Source organism: Rhinoderma darwinii, chromosome 2 (genome assembly GCF_050947455.1).
Source record: "Rhinoderma darwinii isolate aRhiDar2 chromosome 2, aRhiDar2.hap1, whole genome shotgun sequence".
NCBI lineage: Eukaryota > Metazoa > Chordata > Amphibia > Anura > Rhinodermatidae > Rhinoderma > Rhinoderma darwinii.
In genome coordinates this window covers 51,082,686-51,096,096 of record NC_134688.1, presented here as the reverse complement: position 1 = coordinate 51,096,096, position 13,411 = coordinate 51,082,686, and the positions used below count along the sequence as shown (strand labels likewise).

General features: G+C 42.9%; 1 protein-coding gene across 2 annotated transcripts in view; it reads right to left on the bottom strand.

Annotated features, from left to right (window-relative positions):
• Positions 1–13,155, bottom strand: part of LATS2 (large tumor suppressor kinase 2) — a 74,581-nt gene extending 61,426 nt beyond the window's left edge. Inside the window, exons 1-2 of one of the 2 annotated variants that reach the window (XM_075851638.1) lie at positions 12,978–13,155; positions 3,661–4,120 (exon numbers count right to left, since the gene is read on the bottom strand). In XM_075851638.1, the coding sequence (XP_075707753.1) occupies positions 3,661–4,002 (342 nt within the window). In that variant the 5' untranslated portion in view covers positions 4,003–4,120; positions 12,978–13,155. Of the gene's footprint in view, positions 1–3,660; positions 4,121–8,523; positions 8,600–12,977 lie in introns of those variants that run through there. The other variant, XM_075851639.1, reaches the window with a different exon arrangement.
• Between the last annotated feature and the right edge of the window lie 256 nt (positions 13,156–13,411).

The following is a 13,411-nucleotide window of genomic DNA, read 5'->3' as shown; positions in this document are numbered from 1 at the left end:
CATATTCGTCCTGTGTCCTCATTGAGTTAATGCATTTAGTGCATTTATACCGTAATTTCCTGACTATTTGAATCTCTTTTTATACCCGCTAATGCCCCATGCACCTGACCGTAAAAATAGTCTGTAATTGCGGACCGCAATTACGGACGCATTCACTTCTAATGTCCACGGATACTTTTCCGTTTATTTACGGGACGGTGTCCGGGCCGTAGAAGTATACCGCAAAAGATAAGACATGTCCTATCTTTTGCTTTTTACGGTCCAAGCTCCTATACTTTGTATGGGAGCACGGGCCAAAAATGTGGGCAGCTGTCCGCGACTGTGATTACGGGCACGGCCGTGTGCATCAGGCCTAACTTGAATTTGTCAAAAGGAAGAGTTTAAAAATGGCTGGTCTAAAAGGACATTTACATCTAGACCACGCCCACTTTCTCGGCCATTTCCTTTTTTTTTGTAGTGAGAAGACAAATGTTTCACATTTTTGGACAAATTTGCCACAATTTAGCAGTGACTTTCTAAGCTGAGCAATTTCCACCAAAATCAGGAGTAAACTGAAATCACAAACGTGGGCCAGCGTGTCCGTACAGCGACAATTCATGGGATCACAGCTTAGAGACCATATTTTCAGCACTCGTATATTAAAAAGTTTTTGTATTTTAATTTCCGAGTAAAATAAACCCAAATTACATGAAATCAGAGAGCGGCTTAACTCCTCATGAACACAACCAATACTGGCAATGTCTCTACGTGATAGAAGGACTGCGGGCACCGGAAATAAAAAGATAATTTTCCATTCACATACATTGTGGGGCAAACGTTTCCATATTTGTCATATTTGTAGACATGAATAGTTCTCTTTACATGCTTTGTCCTGGGCAGCCAATTCAATGTGAAGGAAGAGACAACACCCCCTGGAAAAAGCCAGGAATGCTTGTAATTAGCCTGACACATTTCCTCTCCCAGTAACGGGCTGGAGAAACTGCAAGGAAACTCAGGCCACCCCCCACCCAGGACCACACCGCTCCAGTATTTCCACTCTGGAATGTAGGATCTGCTTAACCCGTTTGTCTCTGTCCGATTCTGTGCAGACCACTCGCGTGCAATACAAAGCAGGGTACTGCAATAATCGGATTCTAGCATTTGCCCATATGTGGCGGTAATGGTGCGGCAGAAATTACACTACTAAAAAAAGAATTGCCACAAATAGGGCATTTTCAAAAAAACGTCCTAATGTTTATGGGGCAGCTCAACTGTCCTACAATATGACTGATCATTTATTCAGTAGAGATAAGCGGCACCAGAGGTGCCCGCCAGCCGTTGATCACTCTCCTATTGGCAATAAACATGCCCACTTGGCTGATCTAAGAGGTCAATGATAGAGCCTCAGAACTTTCTAATGAGAATATTAAATGTAAAAAATAGAACTAAACTTCAACTACTGCATCTAGCCAACAAAAAGAAAAAGTTTTCTCTAAATTACAGGACTTGTCCTATTTGGAAAACCCCATGTCAGATTTGAGCAAATAGAAAGGGGTTTTCCAAAGCAGACAAGAGTTCCTTAGATGCTCAGATGCTATGGATTCTGTCAGAAAAACGGAAACCTGACGGAATGGTGACGAACGGAAACTATTACCAATGTTTCCGTCACCATTGATTGTGGGGGTCTCGGTGCTTGGACCCCCACCAATCCAAACTTCTGACATGTCACTATGACACGTCAGAAGTTTGTTAAATGTTTTGGTACACTTTAATAAAAAATATTATTGTAAAAAAAAAATCAAAAAAAAAAAAATCAGCCCCTGAAGATTATAGGAACCTGCCCTCAAGGAGGACAGAATTGTGTATTTACATGTCTATCCAAATGGTCTCTACGGATATACGTTGATAGAGGTCATGGGTGAATCCTTTTTATTCTACATATGGAGGAGGTGGCGGGTTTGGGGGGTTGCCATCTATGGATCCTCCATCAAAATTATTAATCGGATAACCCCTTGAAGGCTAGAGAGTTAGAAATCAGCCACAAGAGGCAGGATCTTTGCTACTGGCTCTGGCTTGGCAACCTATCCATAGTCAAAGGCTGCAATATTTGTGCCCTTGGCTGTTGGCACAGTGCCGAGAATTGCCATGGAGCATTTAAAGCAGCGGTCTCCAACCTGTGGCTCCCCAGCTATTGCAGAACTAAAACTCCCATTGTGGGAGTCGGTGACCACTGCTCTAAAGCGAAGAGGTGCGACACATAACGTGGCCATTTTCTTCAGACTGAATTGACGTTTATTAATTTACTCCGAGATGTCCTCAGAGACTCCATTCAAGTGAAAAACTTCTAAAAATGCAACCGTGCCACCAAGATCAAAGGAATTGCAGAATGCAATCAATAAAAAGATAGATAAGCCAACCCTTAAATTCCAAGACCAACAAGTAACGCAAGATCTAGTAGGTGTAGACCAGCTTAGCAGGAAAACATCCCGGGACTTCTAGATTCCTCTTGAAGACAGTGTCAAGACCTCAGACTTTAAATACACTGAACTCTGGAATGCGATGGGATTATTCTGGTTAGGAGGGAGACTGCTTTATATTTGGAAGAGAATTTGTACAATCTGGTCAATATATTTATATATCCTCCACAAGACATCATTGCATGAATTCAGCTGACAGTGATACTTTCCATTGGAAAGCATTGCCCTATGACCAAATTTGCAACCCTAACCCTTTCAGGATGTCTGCGGCTGTGTCTGCCCCATTCATTGCCATTGAAACAAATACCACACATAGGTACATTTTCTGCCCAATATAATGAACGGGACAATAATCAAGCCATGTATGTGGCTACTAATGGGCACTTCTGATTATCAGAAATGCTTGCGATCGCTAGGAATTTATTTCAGCAATCCTTCCTTTTGTCATAGAAAAGCAGAGACCTCTCACCAATAGTTAGGCCCTGTTCACACAGTTTTTTTGCAGGCCGAATAAGTGTGCCTCAAAACTCCTGTAGGAATTTTGAGGCAGATTTTGAACTGCCTGCTCTTTTATTTCCCGTGTTTTTCACCCGTGGCCAAGGAAGCTAATGCAAAGACTGCGGGACACCACTGATTCGAATGGGAGGTCAAAGGCAGAAGCCACTGCTGAAAAGGACATGCAGTTCTTACTGCGAGTGGTCAAAAGCCGCCCAGGTAAAAAATGCCTCTGCCTCCGATTGAAAAGCAATGGGGGGCAATTTTGGTGAAGATTCAGATGTGGTATTCGCAAAAAAACTGTGTGAACTGACTTAGTGTTTTGGCAAGGCATCAGTCCATTATGACCAGCTTCTCTACAGCACAGCATGCAATAAGCCCCAACATAGACTTTAAATATGCCATATTTTCAACATAACTTCTGCGGGAGTAAAGCACATGCAATAGTTGTCGGCCAATCATGCATGTTTATTTTAGCATGGGAAAAGTTGCTGCAAAACATCTCAGAACAAAGGATCGGGCACGCTGTGCTGCCACCATACACATTAGATCAGATTGTAAAGAATTAGCGGGAAGCTGGGGGCTAGCGCCATGACAGCCGCTCATCGTGAACCTTCAGTTACCGGTGTAGGTGCAAATTGCTAAATCACAAAACTAAGCAATCTCTGGATATATTAATGCTTCAATTCTAGATTTGCCGGTCACATACCTGATCACAGCCCACTTTCACCAGGTCCTGCAGCATTTGTCTATTCACCTCTACCGCTGCCAGGTTTCCAGATTCATTGGCGAAGGGTAGGAGGGAGTAGCGGATCTCCCGAAGAGCCTTCTGGTAGGGTGCAAACTTAGCTGGCTGGCGCAGTTGCTGCTGTTGTCTTCCTGCATCTTTACCATGAAGAACCTTAGAGTCCATTAGGCTGTCATTGGCAGGTCCAACAGATATTCCCTGAGCCAGTGGTTTGGATGGCTGCTTCAATCCCTCGCGGATTTCCTGCAGTCTCTGCCTGCTGTTTCCAGAATATGTGGTCGTGGGGAAAGTTTTTGGCCTCATGGTAAATCCAGCTTATTGTTTTCAGCAGGCAGTTGCCTTATAAAATTGGATTACCATAGGGTTTCCATGTATTATGGTGCAACCACTCACAAGCAGTGAAGAGATCCACATTCTCAACCTGATAGAGAAGAATCAGAATTGAAAAAAGGTGTTACATGTATGCAAGCAAGTCCACATTTTATTCTGCTAGGGAGGGAAGTGCGACAGTCAATAAGTCAGAGGTGGAGAAACAAGATCATTGCACCAGACTCTGAGATCACATGACAATCTGTGCGGCATGACGTCATAGCAGCAGGCCTTGATTGGCTGCAGAAATCATGTGACATGACGTCATCACGTACAGAATCAGGAATTGCAATTTTGTTTTTCAGCTTTATTATACTAAAATATTTATTAATCCTTTATAAAACCCCTTTAAGAGAATATCAATAGAACAGTATGGAATAGATGAGGAACATGGACAGGATGTGACCAGATGTAATAAATTTGGGACTGGTTTTATGTAAAGAGTACATAGCGGTGGAAAATAAACACTATGTGAGAGTGGTTGTCACCTTCAGCATTGCCATGATATGCAGCCGCTAGAGGTTTAGCCAGTGGATTTCCATACATGCTTCAGGAATAGGAAAAAAACAAGTAAAGCCAAGTCTGTGTATTCCAGTGCGCTTAACAACATACCTGAAATATCTCGTGTGTTTATACTAAACTGTCCAAGCATGCAGTCTGGTTAACCTTTATGGAAAGCAGAAGTCACTTAGGATGGTCTTACGTCTCTATCTTGTAGCGTTCGGATGATCTTGTAAGATGGGCTCAACAGAAATCATCTGTACAAGGAGCGGCATGGTCCAAGAAGGGCAATAACTTACAGATTATTAATTATATGGCCAGAAATTCTATTTGAACAAATCTACAACATGCATCAGAGGGGATGGGCACCAAAGGCATGGCATTGAAGTCGTGGCGCTTGAGACCAGATTTGTCCAAGGTCCCAACCACCACGTGTAGTAAAAGCTAGGGATCCATGGCGAGCAACAGTAAATGCGGTTAGCGCGTGCTCAGTGCATCTTTCTCCTATAGAGAAGCAGTAAAATTGCACAATGGTCACTGTAATCCACGATTTTACCATGACATCAAGTCACCTAGTCTAATAGGCTTCACATGACGCAGATATACCTTGACTTCTCTGAGGAACATAGGTCCAGGACCTCTGCCCTCCCTAGTGCTACGCCACTGCAAGAGGACCAAAAAAGGGCTGTCTATTTACCCGATACAAAAAAGGGCTGTCTAACGGCTAGGACTATTGACCTGACCGACCTCATAGAAAAGCCTAGTTGGACCAACCAACCACTTATAAAATTCTAACTGATGCATAGGTCAGCACTTTCAACCATTCTTTTATAGTCTTACAGAAAACAAAAGGAAAAAAAATAAATAAAATTATATATATATATATATATATATATATATATACACACACACACATACACACACACACACACACACACACACACACACACAGACATACACATCAAATAAGATTTGGCAGAGCAAAGTGGGGATCCGCCCACATTACATGAGACTGGCGGACCGTCGGCGATTATCATCAAGTGCATCTGTATAGATATAATAAACACAATAACATTTCTTCCAATGGACAGAAAATCTCTCAGACATACTTCGTGTATGTTGCCACAGGCAGGAGATGCTGTAGATTTTTTGCAACAGAAAATCTGTAGCGAAAACTTAAAAAAAAAAAAAAAGGAAGAAGAAGAATGCAGGTAAGGCCCCACGCACACGGCCGTGCCCGTAATCACGCTCCGCGAATATGGGCACATTTGCGGGCCGTGCTCCCATTATAAAGTATGCTAATTGCGGCCCAAAATTACGGTCATGTGCGTGGGGCCTAAATCAGTCACATAAATGCACAGCATACACTACATCTTTGCTGCACGTTGCTATGGAAAAGCCGCGGATTTTCCGCAGTGGTTTTACCTGTGTATTTAGCGTAAAAGCATTGATTAGAGCAAACTTTATGTGCACCTGCCGAGTTTTAATTGAGTTTCCGCAGAAAAAAAAAAATTATCTCAACTTGCGAGCTTTATTGTGGAATTTATGCGCCTTATTTAAGTATATATCAAACACACAGCCTCTTTGCACAAAATACGCAGAATAAATTTACACGGCAGAACACTTTCCGCACAAGTTTTCTGTGATTTATTACCACCGTGTCGGCCTGAGATTTGCAAAATCTCATTTACTTTGCGGCTATTGTAAATGCTATGAAATTTCTACACAGAAATCCGTTGCGGAAATTCCGCAGTGTTTTCACTGTGTGGGTACCTGGCATTAAAGACGTTTCATTGCAGATGGACAATCAAGTGATTTCACCGATTAAAATTAATTTCAAACTCAAGGTTCATTCCCATAAAAACATTGGATTGTTACTCTGAGAATTGAAGGTCTAAATGACCATTCTCACAAGGACTATCTACAGGGTTACCGTATGTTCTTAAAGGAGAATACCAGTCAACAATGATTGTTCAATACAAAAGATCACATCGACGGAATCCATGAAAGACCACCACCTTATTAAACAAGTTAACCCTGTTGGCACCACTTAGGGATTTCAGTGACTGAAAAGCTGCCTAGAATGACGATGTCAGAAATTGCATCAAAGAGGTTTGGCCTCACTACAGCTTTGCACTAGTAGTAAAACTAGACCTCAGTCCTAACATCGCATTAAAACAGCAATTATTTTCAATTATATTATAAAAAATGGGGACTGCTGGGGCTCTTGGTAGTGATAAGGGCTTGTTCACACATAACCGATTAGCTGCAAAAAATGTCCACAGCATTTACGCATCAACTAGAGGACCATCCGCTGCGGAAAATCCGCACCATTTCATGCAATTTTAACAGCGGCAAATAGTGCACATTTTTTGGTGCGTGTTTTTTGGTGCGTTTTTTTTCAAGGGCGGAGTGATGGCGATATTTCTTCTTCCTGTGATGTCATTTCCACTCCTGTAATAAATTCTGCTGCGTTTCCGCTGCAAATTCCGCACTACATCAGAAAAATGCAGGAAATCAGTCCACTTTCCACAGCAATAATTGACATGCTGTGAAACTAAAATTACGCACCACAGGTGAATTTCTGGACTGAAGTTTTCCGCAGCATGTGGATGACATTTGATCATTTACACCCACTTTGCTGCTACTGTATTCCGCTGCGTATTTTCCATTCGCAATGCCAGACGGAAAATACGCAGCAATTCCGTTACATGTGAACGACTCCTAATACTTCAAGTGACACGAACAATACTGCGCAGTCACGGCTACATTTTATCCCCCATCCACTTTTCATCATGCTCAGTAATACATCTGCAAACAAAATAAAATAAAAAAAAAGGTGAAAAACATTTTGACAAACTAAATTACAATGGAGTGCGACATCATTGTTTCCATCAGATTTCCTATAAATAATATCCGCAGCAATCAGTGATATACTGTGGGGGCGGTTGTCCTGCAAGGAAACATTTAATTGAAGTCTTGGTAGGAAATATCACGAACATATGCTGCAGAGATCCTACAGTACAAGGCAGCGGAGAGAAGTGCACATCTTCTTCCAATTACATCCATACAAGGTATTTCATGGGCTTGTTAAAGGGTCAGTGAAACAGGTTAAAAGCACATCTGGGCTGGTTGATGCAAACTGGATCACAACCCCCCTACCCAGATCAAGAATTGGCAGCAATATACTCTATTTCCTACATAGTGCCAACATATTCCGCAGCGCTGTACAGTAGCGGTCATCACTCACTGTCTATCTGTAGGTTTATTGAAATGTGGGATGAAACTGGACCCGGCGGAAACCTACAAACCCCATGCAGATGTTGCCCTTGATCGGATTCAGGCACCCGCGTTAACCACTAAGATGCCATGCTGCCCATCTTTTGTCATGAAATTCAGTGTCAGATGTCTGCTAGACTCCAAGGATGGATAATGAACTCGGCAGCAGGGTCAGAATAGTCCACGTACCTGTGGTCACAGAGGGATCGCCACCGACGTGTGATTAAAGTCTCATTCCAGTGAGTCATACATTATATTCGTCTTCATTTTTACGTATAAAAAAACGCTTTACAACCAAACTATAAAATAGATGATCTCTCGCGGAATAACTACAAGTCCCAGCATACCAGTGCGCTCATAGGATATGTTATAATGGTGCCAGCAGTTATGGGATTATAAACGAACCAAGACTGCTTTACCTTTTACCACAGAAAACACACAGACCCATAAACGTCTGCCCTCCGCTTTCCTAATCACCTTACATTCCGCTCATGGCCGTAACACACAAGCCTTAAAAAACCTCAACCTGTTTACTCTCTCCACATAAAATTGGCCTCATGACACCCCTCTGTTAAATAGCGCTAAGCGGTCCAAGGACGTGTCCGGCGTGTTGACAAATTGGTTTTAAACACAGCGAACAGTGCAAGGGAGAGTAAACTACCTCGTACACGTTACCTTGGCTCGCCTCCCAGTCCTGGCTGTGCCACTTTCCAGTTAATGGCATGGTAGTTTCCTTCATAGAGGGACGCTGTTTAGAGACTTCTATGTGACAGGAGGAGGAAAAAAAACAGAGGAATAAGACACCTCCTTTCTCTTTGGGAAGTTGCTTAAAGTTCCTCCTTCACCTCCTCCTCCTCCTCTTTCCTCTTGGCGTCAACTCCTCAGTCACAGAGGCACATTCCAAGCTGGGGAGAATTTACAGTCCGATCAGAGTCTTAGTAAAAGAAAAAAAATCCCCATGTGCATCTCATGCAGCAGGAATGAACTAGGCCCGAGCGAGCGCACAAACTTATTATTATGGTTTTCTGTTTCTTTTTTTAAGATACCACAAACTTTGTATAGAGGATTTTGGCTGATAAAATGACCAAACAATAAGCCGGAGATTCCTAAGAGCGCTTAAATAGTATTTTTACCGCAGCTTTGTAGCGCTGAAACCATGTGCCTAACCTGTAATAACCGCATCACAAAACCACAGCAATTTGTGGTAAAAAGCACGCAGTTTTTGCCATGCGTTTTTCAAAACGTGATAAAAACACCCTATGGAATCTCAGCCTAAGCCCTCATTCACACGAGCGTATTTCACGTCCGTGTGCAATCTGTTTAAATAACGGACAGCACACGGACCCATGTCATTCAATGGGGCTATTCACACATGCGTGTTTTTTCACAGAGGGTGGGTCCGTTGCGAGAAGCTCACCGCATGTCCCATTCTGGTCTGTTTTTGCAGACCTTGTCGCTCATTGAAGTCTATGGGCGCGTGAAAAACACAGACAGCACACGGACGACACCTGTGTGCTGTCCGTGTTTCACGCATCAGTTGCTAAAGAAATGCAGAGGGAAAAAAAAAAAATATACAAATATATAAAACCAGAAGTGCTTGCAGAGGAGAAACATGGACGTGAAAACCGGATGCCACACGGAAATGAAATTTATTAAATACAGTCCGTTTTTTGCAAATCGGACCTGCCTGTGTGTGCTAGCGTTTTTTTTTAAATGTAACATGCGTTTTTTAAGGTGTTTGAATAAGCGCAATGTGTTTTTAAAAACACAGGTTCACCATTGTGGAAATATAAGAGAATTGCATAAATAACAATCCACTTAAATGCTATTGAAATCACTGGACTTTCCCTGTTGCGGTCAAGATGCGTTTTTTCCGCAAACCGCTACAAAAATTTCATTTTGAACTCGACATGTGGACTTAGCAGGAGGAGTGGTTTGAATGTAAGGCATTGTATTTTGGTAAATTTCTAAACCTGGGATCACAGAATCTGCAGCTTTTACCCCGTATTTCGCCTCTCACAGAAGAGTGATCTATAGCAAACCCAAACATGACCCACAGAAGGATAGAGCGCGCTATTTGCAGCATGTTTTCAAATCCGGAGATTTTTTTCAAATGGACTTTTCTAATCTTTATTCACATTCATTGTACTGCACTTTGGTGTGGATTTTCTATTGAATATTTGCAACAATCTGCAACAAATACTTGACATGTGAACATGGTCAAAGGGTTATAAACACACACACACACACACACACACACACACACACACACACGACAGAATGAGCATGATGTGGATTTGAAAACCTGCAGAAACTGCCTTTTCATATTCATGGGACTGATTTTCAGTTGCAGAAATTTCTGCAATAAATCTGCCGAGTGCGAAAAAAATTCCGCCATTGCCCCTCAGAACTGTCTGTAGGGTACCGGTTGCTGTACACACTTCTTGTTACCATTACACTGGACAAATGTCAGTTAAAAAGTTTGTTTGTGATTAGAAAAAAAAGGGAGGGACGGACTTATTAACTTTACTACGCCAGTTTTCTCGCAAACGTCAGAAAAGTCACAATTTGCATAAAGAAATGTGTGGCATGTGCATCGATCACACCACTTGTCTAAAATAGTGTTTGGGGCTTAGAGGATGGGGCCACCCACGCGCCGACAAATTTACCATAATTGACACCAGTAACTGACGGAATTATAGCACAAATCTACGCCAGTTCATGGTGGGTGGAAGTTTGACTTTCTGGCACACGGATGGCCAGAGATGCGCCAAAAGTATCAAGAGGCGTTCGTGTCTTAGACACATTTTACTCAACCGTATAAAAAGCCAGTCTTAATAAATTCCCCTTCAAGAGTTGCCGCTGATGTCACTGTCCAGATCTGCCCGGCCCGGAACAGATGCAAAAATAATGCAAACCGGCCGGGAAAAATGGTCGATTTTACCGGCCGATACTCGGGCTCGGACGGGACCCGGTCGTGTGAATCCCGCCTAAGTGTATGTGAGGACATATCAACATCCAAGAAAAATTACAAGATGTGTACCATGCAAAATACAAACACTTTATTAGATTTATAATAAAAACAGATTGGCCATCAAGACCTAAAAATAAAAACATACAATTAAAATACAATAGTGTGGTGATGAGTAGGGACTACAAAAATGACATACTGTGGTCATACAAACAGCATAGGACGGAATGCAGCTTTAGTAGGTTACGCGGAAAAGCAAATGACATGTACAGGGGTCAATTATGAAACAAGAATACAATTTCATAAGCACCAAGGAAATAACCAAACACGGGGGCCCTAGACCAAGTGCCAACCCGTGTGCTGCCTGGTGAGCCCAAACACACCGTCACCACACTAAGAGCCCCGATATCTATAAAAGCAGTGACAAATATTTAGTTTTTACATAAAGTTACATCATACAATGGGAGAGATTTATCAAAAGTGGTGCACAGTAAAAAGTGAAGTAGTTGCCCATAGCAACCAGATTGCTGCTCATGTGTAGGGTCAGTAGGCAGACTATAAAGCTGTACGTTTGGTGAACTTGTTAAATTTGGCCATCGATTACATTACAACTGACAGAATACTGAAAGATTACTAATGAAATACATACCCTCAAAATATTGTGAAATAATGGCATCAATACAGTGGCAAATATCGCAAACTAGATTTTATTACATAGATATAGCAACTAGCACTGGCTGTCCGGTGTGAATTATAACCCTTTAACTGCATGCTGAACAGTTCTATAAACAAAAAGGCATACTAACGAAAGCTATGCCCAAAATCATTTTTTGATTGATCGATAGGAGATAGATAGATAGATAGTATATTTGCTGTTTTAGGAACATCACAGCTCTGAACGTCACTTACAGATAGTAACAAAGTTTCTGACATCTTGAGATGAAAACTGATCATTCATCCCATAATTATCCCATATACCAATAAGCTTTGTGTCTATGATGACAAGATCAACGGAAATCTGCTCCATTAGATAGATCAAAAGTGACAATATTCATAATAGAACTTTCTGCTGTGAATGAAAACTTATTATTTCCCCATTAACAAACTCCTTCACTTTGGCTAAATTAGGGTGTTCAGGGTTCTGCATAGCACAGGTGATAGATGGATGACTTGTGGGGGACAAGTGAGCGCTCGGACCCCAGTAATCTAGCCCCATCCTGTAGACCCCTATTCTCGGCTGAGATATCACATGCAGCTCTGCCTATTATTTACCAACGTTTAGCTGAAGATTTACAACATGGGCAATGCAAATATCGAATACGGATTCTTTCATCTCATATTTCAAGTGGAAACTCATCATCATCATCCTGAAGAGATCTGGACATAGTAACAAAACCAGGGTCAGCACCCAAAGCCCCAGCAAATACCGCTGACCGGGAGGCTTGTGTCAGGTCATCCATACCAATGCCACATTGCCAGTCATACTGTATATATCTATGGATGGCAGCCTGAGGAGCTTTACACTGATGAAACAGACAATACTGACGTTTCGGGTCCTGGATCTATCTGGTACCCGCTATGCTGGAAGCAGGGCTGCCTCATACCCCTGCAAACCATAGTATTTGCCCCCAGCTGGAGTACCCCTATCACTGCTTGCCCAGTATTAATGCACCACGCCCCCTTTAGAATTGCTTGCCCATTGTATACCCCCCTCTAGCATTGCTTGTCCAGAATTTATGCTGCACGCCCCCTTTAGCATTGCTTGCCCATTGTATACCCCCCTCTAGCATTGCTTGTCCAGAATTTATGCTGCACGCCCCCTTTAGCATTGCTTGCCCATTGCATGCCCCCTTTAACATTGCTTGCCCATTATTATGCCACGTGCCCTCCTCTAGTATTTTCCTGCCCATTGCATGCCCACTTTAACATTGCTTGCCGCCCATTGCATACCCCCTTTAGCATTGCTTGCCCAGGATTTATGCTGCATGCCCTCCTCTAGCATTGCTTGCCCATTGCATGCGCCCTCTAGCATGGGTTGCCCAGGATTCATGCTGCGTGCCCAGCCTCCTGATAAATATACCTGGCTGGCATAGCGTGTCGTGTGCATGCTGTACATGTGACTGCTGTGGGGAAGGTAGGAGGGGACATGGGGTATTACCGGTAGCTCAGTCGTTGCACGTTACTGTCCTCGCTGCTGCTGGGTGCAGGTTCCCGGGGGTCTCCTCTCTGGTCTCCCCCCGCAGCACATAGACACAGACACAGAACAGCAGGACGCACTTGGACGTTCACCGCATTGTTTGCATTCCATTGCGATCACGTGTCTAGTGCTGCTTGCGTCATCTGACTGCCTGTAGAGGATTGGAGGAGGCTGTGAAGGGGCTGAGTCCTCACCTCCTACCTTTCTGTGGGTAGACGCTTGATCCTAGGGGAGTAAAGGACCTTTGATGATGTCACGACCATGTGATCAGTCAGATGTGTGGGAGGAGTCAGGCTGTAGGGGTTTCATGTGGTTTTATTTCTATATGTGACAATGTCCTCGTGCAGCAATACAGACGTGTGATCTGCGGCTGCCTACCCTACACGACTCTGCAC